We start from the raw sequence: 17,466 nt of genomic DNA, 5'->3' as shown, positions 1-17,466 counted from the left end.
CATCTGACTGCTCGACTACACACCGTAAGCCGAATTCTTTGTACAACTAGTTTCCCGCTTCGTTTGGCTTTGCTGGCATGATTCCGAATTTGAAGCTTGAAGGTCGACCGCGGTGCAGTAGATGCACAGCTTCCAATATCGCGACCTCGTCGCGGAGGACGGTCGCTATAGGATGTGAAATCGATGATGCTCTGTACGGTTAGCTTCAATTACGACCCAGTCTCAACTACCAAAAACCCTTGGGATCAAGCGAGTGCTCTAGATCTCCTAGTCAGGGCCCCGCTCATCATCCTCACAGGCTGGTACACATCCATACAGAACTGTCAACAGGACCCTCACGCTTTCATTTCTCCAGCTCAGCGCCTGTTAGTATAACTGCGGGCCCCATAACAATACCTGCATCCATCGCCGGTCCACTACCACAGCCATCCAAACGAACTCCAGTTCCTTGACGCTACTGGCGCCCCTATCCCGGATCCTCCTTCATCCTCCTTTGAATCCGATGTTCAGCGATCGATCCCTTATCGGCACAAACTACGCACACCGGAGTCCTGGAGGAATTTAACAGGTTCGACAATAATGTTGTGTCGATTGATGACATGCCCGAGGACCTTCCGCCGGCGGAGCACGGATGGCTTTTCCAGCAGACAGACAAGGGCAATGTATTTCTAGACATTCGACTTGAGGCCGTCGAGATCATTACGAGCCCAAGCCCCCAAGCAGGCCAAATGCAATCGCATATATGTGCATGAGTTTGACGTGATCCTTTCAAAGTTGCGCCAGTGTGAGGAACCCATCCGCTCGTTTATCGGCGTACATCAGGACGAGCGTAGCAACACAGACCGTTCGGCCGGATTACGCGGCGCAAAGGAGGGGCCACATTTCACTATCCCATAAGAAAGACTAGTTGGATCAATTATCGAGAGCAGCTGGAAGAAAGTATCAGAGCGAACAGGAAGAAGCGGATGACAACTTATGGGCAGACGACGTACAAGCGACTGGGAGGCCAGATGTAGCGCTGTGGCGAGATGAATGTGAGTAGTACATGATCAAGAGTGGTGGTGTGATAGAATGCGATGCAAATGTGGTGTGACAATATAATATAAAAAACACAAAACTAGCCATACCCTCCTAAACATCAGACAACATTGCCCCTCTCCTTCTTCCACTGCTCTACCTCTCTCCCAAACCTCTCTACGACCTCACCCGCCTCACTGCTCTTCCCAAAAGCCTCCACGAACATACCCTCCGGATCCATCAGATAAAAGAATATACTGTGATCTACGAGGTAGTCGTCGTCCACCTTCGCGTCCGGAGGGGTAGAGAAGTACACCCGGTAGGCTTTGCACATCGCTTTTGTGGCGGCGTAGTCGCCAGTCAGGGCGAGAAGACGGGGGTGGAAGTCGTGGAGGTAGAGGGACAATTGTTCTGGTGAGTCGCGCGCAGGGTCTACGGAGACGAAGATGGGTTGGACGATGGGACCATATGCCTTGTCTACAGTTGTTTCCCAAACAGACGCAGTCGAGGTCAACTTGCATGAAGAGCAAAAACAGGAACAGGGACTAACCAATCTCGTTGACAGCCGCCGTCATCTTGTCCAGCTCGTCGGGACATATATCAGGACAGTTCGTGAATCCAAAGTAGATGAGCGACCATTTCCCGAGGAGGTCCTTTTCGGTGAAGGGTTTTCCGTCGTGCGTTTGCATTTGGAAGGGCCCACCTACCATGGCGCGGCCAACTGTGCGAGATTCGCGCTCTTTTTCTGTTTGAGGATAGTAGAGGTATAAATACAAGTGATATGGACGTCACGAGAGGAACGCACGCTTTTGCTCCTCCAACCGCTGCTTCTCCCATCTAAAGTACGCGTAGAGCCCTGCTCCAGCTACGCAGAATACTAGTGCAGCTCGTGGCCCAAATACCTATGGCACCCAAGTATAATGCAGTTCGCCGCTTCGTAAGCATTCTAAGTAGACGCGTAAAGTTAAAGGACGCGACGTACACCGACAGCCGAGCGATCCCGGTTCGCGTCCATGATGTTATCCCGCGTCGCCTTGATCTTGGGAGGTGGGATGTTCGTCTTTGCTTTTACTTGCATGTGCGGTGCAGCCGGAGGAGTGGTAGTTTTCTTATGCGCATAACCCCGCATTTGCATTCCACTCACCGAGGGACGAATATTGTGGTTTCGAACACGGAAAGCATTTCGGGAAAGAGCTGCAGGGGGCGTGAAGGGTCGGACATGGGCCAGGAATTGAGCGAGAGAGCAGGATGGGTGCATCGTCGGAGTGAGACCTTGTCGACGACTTGAAGCCAAGGAAGGTGCTGATGAGCTCCGACCACAAAATTGACAGGAAATTCAAACCGGCGGCGGCTCTTCCGCCACCCATCCTCGGAACAATCCGTGTGGCCCTCCTCGGCGGGTGCCACACTTCTCGTTCTTCAGCCTCACAGAGCCATGTTACGCAGAATAAACGACCAACTTCATACGTACAGTGCCAGGACAATATTTGGAAGCTCCTTCGGGTGAAATAAAATGTACGAGCTCCAGGGATGAGTTTCCGAGTTCCTTCTGTGTGGCCCCTGACTCGACGAGTTCAACGCTGATAAGATAAGATTTACAGGGCGGCTGTATAACTTTGAGTTCGCCCCTCTTCCTCCCCTCTTCCGCCCGCCCGCCCCTCCTGTTATCAAAAAGCCGAAAACGATATAAGTACAGTGTCCACCGCCTCCGCCTCCACCGAAACCCCCATCGTCCCCTGTACCAAAAAAATGGCAGACCTACCCCCTTCCGTCTTCATGCTCAAACCTACCGCCCAGCTTGAGGCTCTGTTCACCATCATCAGGGACAAGAACACTTCAAGGGGTGATTTCTTGTTCTACAGTGATAGGATCATCAGGCTGTTGGTCGAAGAGGGCCTCAATCATCTTCCTGTGGTGCCGAAGACGGTGGAGACGCCGACGGTGAGGGTACTTACCATTACCAAAGTAGCTCGGAAAGTTCTAACGTTTGGACTGTTGGACTTTTGTGCAGGGCATGATCTATGAGGGTGTTGGGTTTGAGGGTAAAATATGTGGGGTATCGATCTTGCGTGCTGGAGAGGTACGTTTCTCTATGGTTTCGAACATGTATGGATGATCGTCTGATCTGAATACACTGATTTTGCACAGGCGATGGAGGCAGGTCTGCGCGAGGTGTGTAGGAGTGTACGGATAGGAAAAATCCTCATTCAACGTGTACGTCTCCTCTTCGCTTCCTGGAAAGACATACGCTGATCCAGTGTTGGTCTCGTTTATATCAGGACGAGGAAACTACCCTCCCCAAACTCTTCTACTCCAAGGTATTGACTATCCCGGCCGTCTCACATAGTCTTAACTGACACGAACCCATAGCTTCCTCCAGACATTGCCAGCCGCTACGTTCTCCTCCTCGACCCCATGCTCGGTACGCTTCTTTAATCCCAATGCAACTCACTTTCAATTAACTAACTGATAATTTGAACGTTTTATAGCGACGGGTGGATCGGCCATGAAGGCCGTAGAAGTCATCATGGAGAATGGCGTCCCAGAGGACAGGATCATCTTCATCAACCTCGTGCGTTCACTGTCCTTTTCTATGACCGGACGAAACAACTGTTTAAATTGCTAAATGTGATGCCTCATAGATCTCCTCGCCCGAAGGTCTCAAAACCTTTGCTACAAAATACCCCTCACTCAAAGTCGTACGTCAATTCTTCGCTCTCACTGCCCCATCAGATTGAATTTCATTTCTCTTGAACCTGCGCTGAAATACCGCTTCTCGTTGTGCTGTAGATCACCGGATGGGTAGACGAGGGACTGAACGAACGGGCGTACATCGTGCCTGGACTGGGAGACTTCGGCGAAAGGAGGTACGTGCACTCCCTTCCCTTCCCCTTTGCACGCTTTACCCACCAATATATATCTTCTTTTCCAGGTACTGCGTCTAATCCACTCTTAACTCTCATCTTCTTTGCATCATGGGACTTTGAGCGTATGGACATATGTGCATTAAGGGACTAGGTTAGGGCGGGACATGCATGACTGATCCAACACATCACTATTACCATAAGGCATATCAATTGTATATAGAATCAAGAGAACTTTTTGGGTATTTGTACAGCAATCAACTCAAACATTCCCTTCGCACGTTAACGTTGTATATGTAGTGGCCTTGATCTTACCTCGAGTCTCAGTCGAAATTACTTAACTGGCAAGGGATAACGAAGATCTAGTTGATCTTCTTTACCCGGTGGAAATCTGTCTCTGGGAGACGGATTCGTTGTTTGTGTATGTATTCGAGCATGCTTGGCCACACGCCACTTCACCCAGGCCCAAGTTTTTTACAACATTTCCATGATCGTAACCTTGTCGCAACCACGGAGCAGCCCCGCATTTCATGGACCATTTTCGACGACACCGACTCGGACTAAGAAACATAATTAGACTATTTGCATGATGCGCATGGTCCCTAGTATTGCTTCTTCATCGTTTGGCTGGAAACCCCTGTCGTCCGGGACCATCGCCAACGATGTCTCTCTCCACCCTCCCTGACAATCTCATCCAAACCATAGTCAACCACCTCCCTACGTTTCATCCTGCTCGAGGACCTCAGAACCCATGGCTACGTATTAAGCCTGTGCGCGAACCTCTGATCTTGCTGGACTCAGATCTGCTCCATATCTGCGCTACGAATCGAGCTTTGAGGCAGACTTGCATCCCTCGTCTTTATGAAACGGTGGTCTTGAATCTTGAGCGGAACTCCCTCGAGAATCAGGCCGAACGGCTTAGGCTGTCCTGGCAGTCAGGTGCGAGTCTTTTGCAGCATGTAAAGTACGTCGCAACTATCATGTCTCTGAATCGACCGGGCTGGATAGGAAGATCGTCAGGCTAACTGGCCAACTCCCCTTCTCCAGACATGTCATCGTACGCGACATGAACCGCACCATATCTCCACCACACATGGCCTCTCGCGCCTGGCAATCCATCTTCAACCCAACCTTCAACCCTCATCTTAGCACGCTCTATAACCTCTCCGCCTCTCACACTACCCACCACCTCGAAATCCTCCGCACCATTCTCACTTCCCTCCCCGCCCTCATCACCCTAACCCTCTCGGACACCAATGTCCACCTCACACATTCCCTCCTCCATGAAACCACTATCCATCCAACCCTCAAAACCCTCTCCATCCTCTCATTCCACCAACTCTCTTCCCTACCTCCCCCCCTCTGCCTCTCCACTTCCCTCTCCCGCATCCACATCCGCGGTCTCCTCCTCGATCGTAATCAACCCCCTCTCCCCTCTGGACTCCTCCAAGCCTGTCTGAGAGGTCCGGACCATGGGGGCATCCGGATCGAGGAGTTCATACTCCAATACTACGACCCCCCTCTTTCGCTCGATGGCCTCACATTCTCCGGGCTTTGGTGCGTTAGTCTGCGGTACGCAGAGGGAGATACGACCTTAGTGAGGTCTAGCGATGCTTTCATCGCTCGGCATCTGAATCTGCATGTCGGTCCGAACAGGCGCGGGCTGAAGTCACTTCATATCGAGGGGAACGGCCAGCCGGATGGTTTGGTGCTGGCGAACGTCCCATGTCTGGATTCGTTAGCGACCAAGGCGCACGAGAGAGGGTTTGAGGATGCGGTGTACATTTCTCGGTCCTGCACTCTTGACCAGGGTTGGCGAGGGTCAATGGTAGGTCATTGACTCTTGACCTGGTCAAACGGTCATGACGTGGGTCAAATTGGTCTTGACCCAGGTCTATCGGTCAAGTGGCGATGCAGTTCGGTGGCGTACGAATATTGTTGGCGGCCGAAATAAACGTAATGATTTCTATGAAATTCTGGAAAGCCACCAACTGTGCCGCCACTTGACTCTTGACTTGGGTCAAGACCCTCGGTCACGTCATTGACTTTGTCATTACCCAGGTCACTGACCCGGGTCACCCCAACTCTGCTCTTGACCTCGAAGGCGAAGGGAGGGAAGAATGGATCGTGAAACACCTCGCAGCCGAGATCAAGAACAGGACGAACGAGGTGCTCGGGTTCATGTTGGAGAATCTGCCGCCTTGTGAGGGTCTTGCGCTCTCGAGGATCTCTTCTTCAGGAGAAGACGATGATGGTCCGTCGTTCGTAAGTTCTTCCATTCACATCACTGTCATATTGTACCGTCATTACTCATGGCATAATATTTCCGACACAGTCAACGACATGGTCCACCATCCTCCACCACGCCCCATCCCTAACCCACCTAACCTCCCTCTCCCTCTCCAACTTTCCCCTCTTCGACCATCCCCTTCCCCCCTCCCCTTCCTCATCCTCCTCCTCTCCCTCTTCTCTTCCAGCCATCCCATTCTCCCGCCCGCAATCCACCTCCCCCCTCTCCCCCACCTCCACCGCCTACGCCCTCCGCTCCTCTCAGATCCGCGATCGACTCTCCCACCTCGTCGACTCTTCGAGATTAGTAGACCGCGTTGAAGAGCTCGCTCGGCGATGTTCAAGTTCTGGAACTGGGCGGAGGTTACAGAGCGTGTCGATGGCTGGTCCGGACGGGTGGGCCGTGGGGAGCTATGTGTTGTCGTTTGGGATTTGGTGGGACGGGGAGGGGGAGAAGGTGAATGTTGGGTCCGAGATCTCGATGTCTACGTGACTTTGGCATGGAATTACAGAATTATGGAGGCGTTGAAGTGTGGCGTGATGGGACGAGTCGAAGCCTCTCGGCACCGGATCCATGCCACTGTATAGGCTCGATTCTTGGTCTGGTCACCAGACGTGGGCCCTATACCTCCCTTCGATGAAGATTCAAGCTTCGATTTGCGACAGGGTATGATCCCTGAGCCTGGGCGACCTACTGACCAATAGTGGCGCACATGCACTTCACCAGACCTATGTAAGATACTACGTCTGTGGTTGCAAGGGTGTATACATAATTGACCGTGCCAGCTGCTTCCAAAAGGAAAAGAGGCGAGATAAATATGGAAGGGATTCGGATGGGGATTGCGGCTTTTAGGGTACTGCTGGGTCGGCTCGAAATCCGAGAACGATGGAGTAAAGAGAAAGACGGGTCAACCGGTCGCATATGGTGTAAGTAAGTATATAATACTTATCGATGGTTCTGGGAGTGACTCCGAGTGAGACTGTCGGATGTCGAACTCTGCGTTTTGCACAGTAGCAAAGAGATATGACAATAGCATCGTTCTACAGTAACAGCCATTCGAGTCGACGGCGAATTCACACAAGGGTGTGGGGAAAGAGAAGTTGGCCGGCGGGAAGGAGCCGAAAGATGGTGGTCGGATCAGGGGTATTGTGCAATTATCTAGATCTTATCTAAACTAGGGAGGGAATTGCACGACTTTCGGATAAAAATTGAGTCAAAGACGTTCAGCTTGTCTCAGCCAGCGCGTCTTCTTCTCTCTGTCTCTGTTCACTACTTTCCTTCACGACAACATCACAAGCAAAGCAAATAATGTCTATCCCTACTCAGCGCCGCCGTCACTCGGGCTCGGCCACGACCCTCCCTCCTGTCCAGCCCTCGACAGTCAAGGCCGCAAAATCCATACAATATACTACAGTCGACCCCATCCCCCGTCCGAAATCGACCCCGGTAGACGAGCGCGACAAGCCTCGGCAGCGCAAGCGCGTCTACGACCTCGGGAGCAGTGGGAGCAGCGAGAGCGACGACGAGGAGACGATGGCCGTCGACGATGCTCCTGCTCCAGTCCCAGTCCCAGCTGCAGCCGCGCCCGACCGGCAACTCCCGCGCAATTCTACCCTGGACGCCTCCACCATCGCACTCGACACCACCAACGTCGCACGTCCCACCCGGCCCCTTCCCTCTTCAAAGTCCAGAAAGATGCTTCACAATCCTACCATGCTTCCCGAACAGGCCCACGTCCCGCGCGGCCCGAACGCTGCCGCCCAGCGACGACTTTTCGTTATCCTCGAGCAGGCCTGTCTCGAGGCCTACAAAGTCGGCACCGTCACAAAGGGTAGGAACGGCAGGGAGGGCGAGGCCAAGTATGCCCTCCTCAACTGCGACGACCATCAGGGCATCCTCGCCAAAACAGGCAGGGACATCGCGGATGCCAGGCCGGATATCACTCATCAGGTATGTCTTTCTCCCTGCCTTCCTGCTTCTCCTTACGTACCCTGACGATATGCATCGTAGTGCCTCCTCACCCTTCTTGACTCGCCATTGAACAAGGCGGGACTTCTTCAAGTGTACATTCACACCGCCAAAAACACTCTCATCGAGGTCAACCCCCATGTGAGAATCCCGCGGACGTTCAAGCGGTTCAGTGGTCTCATGGGTGAGTGTCCTATATCCATCCATTCATCCCTCCATCTTTGCTCTCTATCTGTACCCTGTTTGCTTGTTCCTCTGTCTATTTTTATATCAGCGTCTGGGCTGGATCGTGGTGGCGTGCGAACCGTGAAGCTCTCTTTCCTCATTCGTCACGAGTACCGTGTATAGGGGATGTGCAGATTCGTTGACTGCTCTCCTCTACCGTGGTACTGCATTCACATCGGGCGGCGTAGAACTACTTCGATGCATGAGACGTGAACTCTCGACTATTTGCGCTGCGGACCAACCACCATCCTCCATGATCTCATGATCTTATCTCGCGCTCGAACCTCCCCTTCTTCCTCGACCTTTCGCTTTCGTTATATTCTTACTTCAACATTCGTTCAAGAAGCTAATATCTTCTACTAGTCCAACTCCTCCATAAGCTGCAAATCCGTGGCGTCAACGGCTCCGAGAAACTCCTCAAGGTCATCAAGGTGTGTGCCGTTATTTATACCATTCTTTCAGTTCTTGTCTGGTAGCTAATTCCGTATCGCAGAACCCAGTCACGGACCACCTCCCACCAAACACCTTCAAAATTAGTACGCCCCTTCCTCCCTCGCTCTTCGTCTTTATCCCACTAACTCGCCTTTTCCCTTCTTCCAGCCCTCTCTGGAGACGCCAAAACGACCCGTCTCTCTAAATACCTCCCGACCATCCCCGCGACACACAACATCGCAGTCTTTGTAGGCGCCATGGCCCGCGGCAGGGACGATTTCGCGGATCACGTCGTGGACGAGAAGATCAGTATTAGCGATTATCCGTTGAGTGCGAGCGTTGCTTGTGGGAAGGTTCGTATCGCCTTCGCCTGTCAAATCTCACCGCACTCAATGCTCATATCTTTTTCACAGTTCTGCTGCGCCCTAGAAGAGCTCTGGGACATCGTCTAAAGGCCGATGGCGATCCTACGCTCGACCGGCCTCTCCCCCACAAAGCGCTTTCTACCGGGTTTTCTTTCGCTGTATCCGCTCGCTCTCCTGTACGTGTAGTATCCTAATCCTGCTGCCTCTGTTCCGTCCTGCTTGGTTCGAAAATAGCGGCCGTACTCAGACGTTCCGTGCGTCGCGCAGTGCCTTCTTCCGACAAGGCGCCGCGTCCGTTGGTCATGGTCTGGTTCCCGCCGCTCTACAACTCATCTTCTACTGTCTATAGTTCTCACTTCTTGTTGAATTGCACCTTTTGGTTCCGCTTTGTGCTTCTTCTTTTCTTTTCTTTTTTGCTTTTTGGCGAGCCCGAGTGCGTATTCAACCTGCGCCTGGGCGAGCCCTTTAACTTTATTATCTTTGGTCCGTCTTGTACAATTTCTTGCCTCGAATCATCCCACCCACCTCCTCCGTACGTGTATGCTTGCCGTCTGCGCCCTTTCCTCCCTCCCTTCCCATCCGTTCACATAATCCTCTATCCCTCCGCACGATGCACGCGTATACGTACCCTCCCCCTCCCGTCCCACCTCACGCCATGCCCGCCACGAACTCCATCTATGATTCGAACATCACAACCACCTGCTTATGTATTTGTACACCCCTGGGACCTTTTCACGGCCACACATGACTCTACACACAGTCTCTGTCACACCACACCACACCAACCCCTTACCCGTCCTCTCACCCACCCACACGGCCTTTCCCTCCTCTACGCACCACCCTCCCCTCATTCACGTACTCCCCAGCGCACCTCTCTCTGCCAGTTGAGCTCGCGGATGCCTGGCGGTCCGTTCGCTCAGGGGTCCCAGTCAGTTCGTCGGTCGGTCACTACGTGTCTTATATATACCCCAATGATATCCAACTCAACTTGGATGGTTTGGGCGTCGCTGTAACACAATATAATGATATTGAATGCTCCGTCTGGCGTGTTGTACATGGCATGAACGACATGATCCCAAACAGTGAACTTTGGATCGTAGAACACATGCGATCTTGACTTCGATCCTACTTATACATCGGAATGCCCCATTCGATATCCACCTCCTCTCCGTCGTCATCATCCTCTCCATCCTCTACATCCCCATCTTCCTCTCCGTATTCTTCATTATCACCCGCACCCCTACTCCTCCCATGCACAACATACTCAAAAAAATGATCCCCAACCTCGAACCCCCTCGGCCCCGCGAAATTCACCCCTCCCAACCTCTTACACACATTCGCTAGTTCTCTGACTTGAGGTTCTAGGGCTGTCCCGAGGGGTGAAAGGATGTCCATGAGTTCGTCTAGAGACGGTTCGTCGAAGTCTTCATCGTCGTCGTCGTCGGAGCCGGGATCGGGGCCACAGTAGCCGAAGGGGATGGGGTGGTCTGGTGGAGTGTCCCAGAGAGGGAATTGGGAGAGCGAGAGGTGGTGTGTGTGTTGAAGGGTGGGGGTGTGGGAGAGGAGGATGGAGTGTGTGATTGACTAGTACGGTAAGTAGAGGGGGAGGCATGAGTAGGAGTCTCGTAACGGAAGACTAAAGGGCAAGATGTTACTTACGAGGGCTATCCAATCCTCGTCGTCATCCGACGGTTTGGACAGACTCAAGCTCTCACAAGGTGGAAGGCAGTCTAGAACGAAAGGTAACACCTCCTCCGTCCTCTCCTTGAACACGACACTAACACTCTTCAAATACCACTCTCCCTCCGCCAAGTCCGCTGGTTCTCTCCGTCCACCTCGACTCCGCTGCACATGGACGTTATCCAACCAGAACGCGTCCTCGTACCCATGCGCGATCGCGACTTCGCGCAGGAGCGAGACGCAGGGGATGTTCTCAAGCAAAGAAAGATCCTTCACTCCGTCCCCCGAGATCTGCACAGACTCGAGCCCCGTACCCTCATTATGCCGTTCAAAAAACTCAGCACAGGTCCTCGGGAGGAAATACTTCGCGGTCTGTTCATACACCGAAAGCCTAACATCTCTTAGCCCGTTGAACGTTAGTCCTATCCATGCCGGATCCTCGAACCACCCGACGACAAGTTCGTCGATACGTGGCCCGTCGGGTCTCGCACAGGCTTGTAACATGTCCGTCCTGTGGAGCGCTGGCATCGGGTGTTGTTGTTCGTCAATGATGAGACCGCGGACACGGATGCGCGACATCGGTGTCGAGGACAGGAAGTCGACGGATAAATTCCCGAATTGACGGAAGCTTTCTAAACGTATTTCATGGAGGGATGGGTGTCCATGTATCGCATTGACGATATCCTCATCCAGGGGCACGTCCGTCCGTTCCGCATCGATCGTCATGAGGTTCCGTAGGGAATCAAGCAGGTCCCGTGTGACTTGGAGGAGCGTGGCCGCTGATGAAGAGGCCAAGCCGTATAAAGATTCGTCGCCCATGATGCGGAGGTAGGCGCACCAGAGGTGTGTCCAGTGATAGGCATTCCAGGGCTGTTTGCTGTCGTGAATCCGAACATGACTATCACGACATTGAAACTAAGGTCAGCTTTTTCACGATCTCAATGTTTATAATAGATATCACCCTTACGCACCGAACATACTGCGATACCTCAGGCTCGGAAAGTATCCCACCCAAAAGAACCGCACGCTGCATCCCGAGCGCATGTCTCTCCAAATTCAACACGACGCTCCCATACAAAAGCGGCACGCAGAGCTTCCTCAAGCTCCGATTCGTCGCACACAGGCTTTGCAAGTTCGCATCCAGCTCAAGAAGCGGTGTATGGTCGTCTGGCCCGGTCCAAGGGCGTGGGCACGGGACGGGGAAGGAAGGGAGGTACGAGATGATTCTGCGTAGGATTTCGTCTGAGAGGGCGAGGAGAGGCATTTCCGGTGAAGCCAGAGATGGTCTCAGTTCAGTCTGCGGTCTGAAAAGATAGGCTGTCATCCGTGACTCGTTGGTTTATGTATGGAGCCCAATGATGAAACGTTCCCCAATCCCACTGTACTCCCATTGACTCGCCGTTCCTCAGATCAACTGGAACAAGGCCCACCATATCAGTTGAGCCTGATGCTGGCGTGAAAGTGCTTGGCAATCTCTAGACGGACAGGAGAGACCGAGACGCATCACGGTGCCAAAATTCAAGAGACCCAAAAGATCGTCAGCTATGTAGAAAGTTTGGATAGTGTGGTGTCAAGAAACAGCCTAGGGGACTTAGGTTGAAGTACATGAAAGTTCGGCAGTGCGGCGGGGAGAGTGACGGGAGCTGGCCGTTTGCAGAACAATTCGTTCGGAGATTTAAGATGTGATATAACCAAACGACGAAGCTGCATGCACAATGAACCGTAAGTACGAGAAAGCTATCGTTGCGATTGAGATGGACAAACAGGGCGCTTCAGGAGCCTTGGGAGGAAGGGCGAGGCGAAATGCGAAAAATGAGTAGTGGTTGGCCAGTGGTCCCGAAAAAGTGAAACACATCATATACAAACCTTTTCTGACAGAGGGTCACTAGAACAACGACGATGGAACTTGAGCACGGGTAATCGTATTGCACTAGCAGCGAGAGACGAGATGTACAGGATGATGCAGGAGACGATGAGTTGACACTTCATACCGAAAAGTTGAGCAAGGAAAAGGGAAAGAAGAATCCAAGAATATATACAGACAAAACAAGAGCGCATAAGATGAGGTGTGAGGCAAGATGTATGAGATGGCACAGATGAATGAGAAGGTCGCGAGTGGTAAGTACAGACAGCAATGAAAATTCAATAGGAAAATGTGACGGAACCCAGCCGGAACGAAACGATGAAGCAATGGACAATCGCAAGGGGAGAAAAGGAGTATCCAAACGATGACAGCACACAAACAAACATCACCTTCTCTAATTCTACAACATACTTTCTCTGCCGCTCCCTCCCCGTCCATCAACCATGAATAGGAGCATACCCCCCACCCACGCCCGCCGGGCCCTCGTCACTCCCCTTCTTCCCATGCCTCTTAAACGCACTGACCGCATTCCGGAAACCCAACGCCTTCTTCCCCACATCCTTCATACTATGACTCCTCGCCCTATTCGCATCTGCATCATACTCGCTCTGCCCCACACCGCTCGGCCAGCCCCCATGACTCTGACTCTGACCATGCCGGACGGGCGAAGAAGGATTAGGAGCGCTACCGTGAGGTTGAGGGTGCGGGTGCGGGTGCTGTTTGGTGGTGGATGTCTTATGCCTATTGTCGATCGGTGCGGCGGAGGATATAAGATGCGAGGGGAGGATATCGGCGAAGGTTGAGATTGGGGGTGGCGCGGGGGCTGGAGCCCCGCCTCTGTGCTGCTGCCGCCCATCTCTATCCCTCTCTCTATCTCGGTCTCCGCCCTTGTGCTTCGGGGGATCAGAGTGGGCGGACGATGCGTGAGAAATAAGATGTGAAGGCAGGATATCCGCGAACGTCGAGCCTCCGCCTCCGCTCCTGCCTTGCGAAGGGCTCGTGGGCGACGAAGCGGCGTGGTGGTGTTGGGACTTGGTCGGCGGCGTAGCAGGTCTCGCGGGCAAGTCGAAATGCGATTCCTCGACGGGGCTAGCAAACGGGTTGTTGCTCTGGAAAGAGGAAGAGGGCGGTATGTAATCTGATCCGGGATTGTGTAGGATAGAAGGTAGTGGAGGTGCGGTGTGGATGGGTGGTGGTGTGTGATGCGGGTATGGTTCTGGAGTCGGCGGGGCGAACTTGAGCTGTTTCTTCACCGGACTGCGCGCGACGGGGGCCGGGAGGTTATGGCCGTGCGTGCGGTCGTGATTGTACATGAGGGTATCGTGTGAGTTGGAAGACGTCGGTGAGAACGTTGATGAGACGGGGGAGGGTGTGCGGTTGTCTGAAGGCGAGTCGAAGGGGTCTTCGGGGGATGAGTTGGAAGGGGATAAAGGAGGGGTCGGTGGAGAGGCGGGTATCGGGAAAGTTGATGTCGAGTCTGATGGAGATGAAGATGAAGATGGAGATGCGGATGCGGATGTGGCCACAGAAAGGGGTGGAGATGCTCTGTTCTTAGCGGAACGGCGGCGTTTGGGTGGAGTATCGAGGATCGGCACAGGACGAGGGTCGTTGTCCTCGTCAGAGTCGTCCGCAAAGATGACAGGTCTGTCGTACGCCGGACCTGGAAACAGGGTGCAGGAAAGAACAGGAGGTCAGAAGCGCAGCCGGAGAGTAGTGATGGGAGACAAAGAAGAGGGTGTTCAGAACAGAGGTGATAAGGGGTTATGGTTAAGTCTTGGCATTGACTTAATGAATAGAATATATACGCACGACAAATCTTTCCGCCGACGGACCTCGAGCGCTGCAGTTCAGGCTTGTTCAGCTGCGACTCGTGGATGAGTTCACCGTAGTCGTGCTCTGGGTGACTGAAGTACGTCTCGCCGTTCGTGTCTTGGAAGGTGTAGCGACCGCTGTCTGCGTCATAGGATGTGCGGGTTACCCCGGCCGGCAGGCGGTGCGGGTCCTAACCACCGTATGTAAATTAATGTCGCGTGCATGAGAACGCCGTTGGGTGAAATACAGAGAAAATAGCAAGAAAAAAATACAGACCTCTGAGTATTGCGTCCAGCGACCCATGGTGAGTCTAATGGAGAGAGAGATGCAAAGGGTGGGAAGTGTTGCGATGCGGTCTGTGGGCATGAAAGACGCCTTATAAGGACCCCACGTGTTTGTAGCTCTAGTTCACGGAACATCGCCCAAGTGATGCTGATGGTCTGGCCAGCGACGTTTGGGGACCAGAGACCGTGGCTCCTCATCGTTGTCGACAGCGCGGGGGAGACGCCACACCAGCGGACAGCTTCGAAAGGGAACTGATCACGTAAACCGCCACTTAGCGCGCTCAGCCACGTGGGGGCACGCGTACGCGCTGACGCGTCTCTGAAGGTCTCTGAACCTGACTGTATACGTCTGCACACCGTCCCAAACATTGTACACCCACTCTTTATCAACGTAGCCCACCATGCCTCTCGAAGCCGCCGTGATTGTGCTAGACAACTCAGAATACATGCGGAATGGCGACTATGCTCCAACACGGTTCACTGCACAGGGCGAAGCCGCCACTACTGTCTTCGACGTGAAGGTGAACTCGAACCCGGAGAACACGGTCGGCGTCATGACCATGGCTGGTAAAGGGTCTGCACTCAACTTATTTGCGGGTGAAGTCTGTTGTACTTATACTCTCGCGTCCCCAGCCCAGAAGTCCTCGTCACCCATACACGTGAAATCGGTCAAATCCACGCCGCACTGCACTCATCCTCATCCCGCATCGGCGGCTCAGCATCCATACCAACAGCCATTGCCATCGCCCAGCTCGCCCTCAAACATCGCCAAAACAAGAACCTCCGTCAACGTGTCGTGCTCTTCGTCGGCTCACCGATAGAAGAGGCCGCTGGCGAGGGTGGCGCCCCGGCGTTGATCAAGCTCGCGAAGAAGCTCAAGAAGAATAACGTCGCGGTGGATGTCATTGCGTTTGGAGATGCTGTTGAGGGTCCTGGGCAGGAGATGATGAGAGCGTTTGTCGAGGCTGCCAATAGTGGTGACAACTCGTGCGTAACTCAACACTAGCCTCGTCATTCGTTATAGTCTCAGGACGTATACTAACGACCTGACCTTCCCTCTCCCACCACAGACACTACGTCTCCATCCCCCCAGGTCCCCACTTCATCTCCGACATCCTCTTCTCCTCCCCCATCCTCGCAGGCGAAACCGGTCTTCCGGACGAATCCATGCAAGACGGTACTGCAGGTGGCGCCGCTGCAGGTGGCGCCGCTGCCGGCGGTTCAGGTGCTGGTGCTGGCGGAGCCGGGTTCGAGTTCGGCGTGGACCCGACTCTGGATCCGGAGTTGGCTATGGCGCTGAGGATGAGTATGGAGGAGGAACAGGCGAGACAGGCGCAGCAGCAGCAGCACCCACAAGCGGACCCTGCACCAGCTACAGAACCGGCATCTTCTACACCAGCGGCGGCAACAACGACGACGGTACCTGCAGCCGCGTCGGACGATGATGAAGATGCGTTGTTGCAGCAGGCGTTGGCGATGTCTTCAGAAGAGGGGTCCGGGGATGTGGAGATGGCCCCGGCAGAGTCGGGTGCAGGGGGAGCCCCTGGGGAAGACGAGGAGATGAGTGAGGAGGAGGCGATTGCGAGGGCTATTGAGATGAGTATGAAGGGTGAGGGCGAGGGTAAGTAGGCTCGTCGTGGTGGTCACGACCGTCGAAGTTATGGAGCATTGTATGTTTGATCGTTCTCTTCAATTCTAGCTGTGTTTTCAATGCAATGCGATTGTGATTGGTGCAGCTCTCAAGTCCGTTCCGGGCCCTTGCTAACCAGGTTACTTTTGGTTGTGACTCAAACTGAAGCTAGTTTTTGTATTGGGCCGGCAAGGCAGCCGCTTCTATAAGCGTGGGGGTTGGTGCGTTCACAGCGACCAACATATAATAATTTTGTTCAAATAGCGTACGCGCAACTCATGCCAGTGTGGTGCCGAGCAGTCCTCGCCGTGGAAGGAAGCCGCAACGCCGCGTCATATGCATGGAACGAAATGTTCACCAACGCCGTAACGAGATAAGAAAGTGAATACGTGAGTTTATTCGTCGGAACAAAGATCAACTTGCGAGCGGGAACCAACCATCTGGAGTCGGCCCACAGGCTAGTGCACAAGAACCCCTGATACAGAACGATAGGCTTGCTCATCGATAAAAAGTGAGCCACTTCTTCCACCACGCCACTCGTCCTCGAGGAGGCCTACAAAGTGCGAAACGTCTACAAATGGCTTAATACCCACTGGTTCGGTTTCTAAGCTGGCACTACCCTGGCGCAGCCGAACTGGGGTGCGAGATATTGTTCGTAGAAGGAACAAAACGGATACGAAGTGCCTGAAGTCAAAGCTAGGTTGAGCCGTAGGGCAATGCGATTCGGGTTCGCCTACTGCCACGCCACTCCTCCTCGAGGAGGCCTACAAAGTGTGAAACGTCTACAAACAGTTTAATGGTCACCGGTTCGGTTTCTTCGAGATTGAAGTTGAAGGAGCAAGCTGACACTACCCTGACCCAGCCGAACTGGGGTTCGAGATAATGTTCGTAGAAGGAACAAAACGGAAGAAAGTGCCTGCACTTCAAAGTGAAGAGTCGTAGGGCAATGCTATCCAGGTTCGCCTACTAGTGCTTCTGGATAGTCACTCCTTTGTTCAAGGTCACCGAACCATGAGGTTCGTTCCACAGGAATCA

The 17,466-nt window shown here is 53.4% G+C and overlaps 6 protein-coding genes across 6 annotated transcripts; 3 read left to right on the top strand and 3 right to left on the bottom strand.

The window, feature by feature from the left end:
• Nucleotides 1-1,138: 1,138 nt before the first annotated feature.
• Nucleotides 1,139-2,095, bottom strand: STEHIDRAFT_112000 (h-sco1; the record flags this gene model as incomplete). The annotated part of the gene is made up of 4 exons (XM_007305416.1): nt 1,139-1,494; nt 1,568-1,762; nt 1,823-1,919; nt 2,000-2,095. The coding sequence occupies 4 exons, from the start codon at nt 2,093-2,095 to the stop codon at nt 1,139-1,141; spliced, it is 744 nt and encodes a 247-aa protein (XP_007305478.1).
• Nucleotides 2,096-2,667: 572 nt separating this feature from the next.
• Nucleotides 2,668-4,162, top strand: STEHIDRAFT_140092 (PRTase-like protein). Its single transcript, XM_007305415.1, has 9 exons — nt 2,668-2,958; nt 3,029-3,097; nt 3,166-3,231; nt 3,297-3,335; nt 3,388-3,439; nt 3,507-3,589; nt 3,660-3,716; nt 3,808-3,884; nt 3,950-4,162. The coding sequence occupies exons 1-9, from the start codon at nt 2,767-2,769 to the stop codon at nt 3,960-3,962; spliced, it is 648 nt and encodes a 215-aa protein (XP_007305477.1). The 5' UTR covers nt 2,668-2,766; the 3' UTR covers nt 3,963-4,162.
• Nucleotides 4,163-7,443: 3,281 nt separating this feature from the next.
• STEHIDRAFT_169356 (Nep1-domain-containing protein) lies at nt 7,444-9,957 on the top strand. Its single transcript, XM_007305414.1, has 6 exons — nt 7,444-8,121; nt 8,182-8,323; nt 8,728-8,795; nt 8,858-8,900; nt 8,965-9,149; nt 9,210-9,957. The coding sequence occupies exons 1-6, from the start codon at nt 7,480-7,482 to the stop codon at nt 9,246-9,248; spliced, it is 1,119 nt and encodes a 372-aa protein (XP_007305476.1). The 5' UTR covers nt 7,444-7,479; the 3' UTR covers nt 9,249-9,957.
• A 329-nt stretch (nt 9,958-10,286) lies between these two features.
• STEHIDRAFT_158047 (uncharacterized protein) lies at nt 10,287-12,105 on the bottom strand (the record flags this gene model as incomplete). Its single annotated transcript, XM_007305413.1, has 3 exons — nt 10,287-10,745; nt 10,821-11,739; nt 11,813-12,105. 3 exons carry the CDS (start codon nt 12,103-12,105, stop codon nt 10,287-10,289), a joined length of 1,671 nt encoding a protein of 556 aa, XP_007305475.1.
• Nucleotides 12,106-12,738: 633 nt separating this feature from the next.
• On the bottom strand, nt 12,739-15,009 carry STEHIDRAFT_169354 (uncharacterized protein). Its single transcript, XM_007305412.1, has 3 exons — nt 14,794-15,009; nt 14,515-14,707; nt 12,739-14,365 (listed from the first exon to the last, which is right to left on the bottom strand). The coding sequence occupies exons 1-3, from the start codon at nt 14,881-14,883 to the stop codon at nt 13,143-13,145; spliced, it is 1,506 nt and encodes a 501-aa protein (XP_007305474.1). The 5' UTR covers nt 14,884-15,009; the 3' UTR covers nt 12,739-13,142.
• Nucleotides 15,010-15,202: 193 nt separating this feature from the next.
• STEHIDRAFT_30791 (uncharacterized protein) lies at nt 15,203-15,941 on the top strand (the record flags this gene model as incomplete). The annotated part of the gene is made up of 3 exons (XM_007305112.1): nt 15,203-15,375; nt 15,435-15,788; nt 15,872-15,941. Coding segments are annotated over 3 exons (597 nt in total), but the record flags the coding sequence as incomplete, so codon positions are not given.
• Nucleotides 15,942-17,466: the final 1,525 nt, after the last annotated feature.

Source organism: Stereum hirsutum (assembly GCF_000264905.1).
Source record: "Stereum hirsutum FP-91666 SS1 unplaced genomic scaffold STEHIscaffold_9, whole genome shotgun sequence".
In the NCBI taxonomy this organism is placed as follows: Eukaryota; Fungi; Basidiomycota; class Agaricomycetes; order Russulales; family Stereaceae; genus Stereum; species Stereum hirsutum.
The sequence above is the reverse complement of the archived record's forward strand: the minus strand, read 5'-3'. Positions and strand labels throughout refer to the sequence as shown.

Excerpts from the sequence above, each read along its gene's own strand:
- STEHIDRAFT_140092 (XM_007305415.1), top strand. The coding sequence starts at position 2,767 with ATGGCAGACCTACCCCCTTCCGTCTTCATGCTCAAACCTACCGCCCAG. Across the intron at positions 3,232-3,296 it reads GAAAAATCCTCATTCAACGT|GACGAGGAAACTACCCTCCC; the intron begins GTACGTCTCCTC and ends CGTTTATATCAG. Across the intron at positions 3,717-3,807 it reads AATACCCCTCACTCAAAGTC|ATCACCGGATGGGTAGACGA; the intron begins GTACGTCAATTC and ends GTTGTGCTGTAG.
- STEHIDRAFT_169356 (XM_007305414.1), top strand. The coding sequence starts at position 7,480 with ATGTCTATCCCTACTCAGCGCCGCCGTCACTCGGGCTCGGCCACGACC. Across the intron at positions 8,122-8,181 it reads GGCCGGATATCACTCATCAG|TGCCTCCTCACCCTTCTTGA; the intron begins GTATGTCTTTCT and ends TATGCATCGTAG. Across the intron at positions 8,796-8,857 it reads AACTCCTCAAGGTCATCAAG|AACCCAGTCACGGACCACCT; the intron begins GTGTGTGCCGTT and ends TCCGTATCGCAG.
- STEHIDRAFT_169354 (XM_007305412.1), bottom strand. The coding sequence starts at position 14,883 with ATGCCCACAGACCGCATCGCAACACTTCCCACCCTTTGCATCTCTCTC. Across the intron at positions 14,708-14,793 it reads GCTGGACGCAATACTCAGAG|GACCCGCACCGCCTGCCGGC; the intron begins GTCTGTATTTTT and ends TACGGTGGTTAG. Across the intron at positions 14,366-14,514 it reads CGTCGGCGGAAAGATTTGTC|GTCCGGCGTACGACAGACCT; the intron begins GTGCGTATATAT and ends CCCTGTTTCCAG.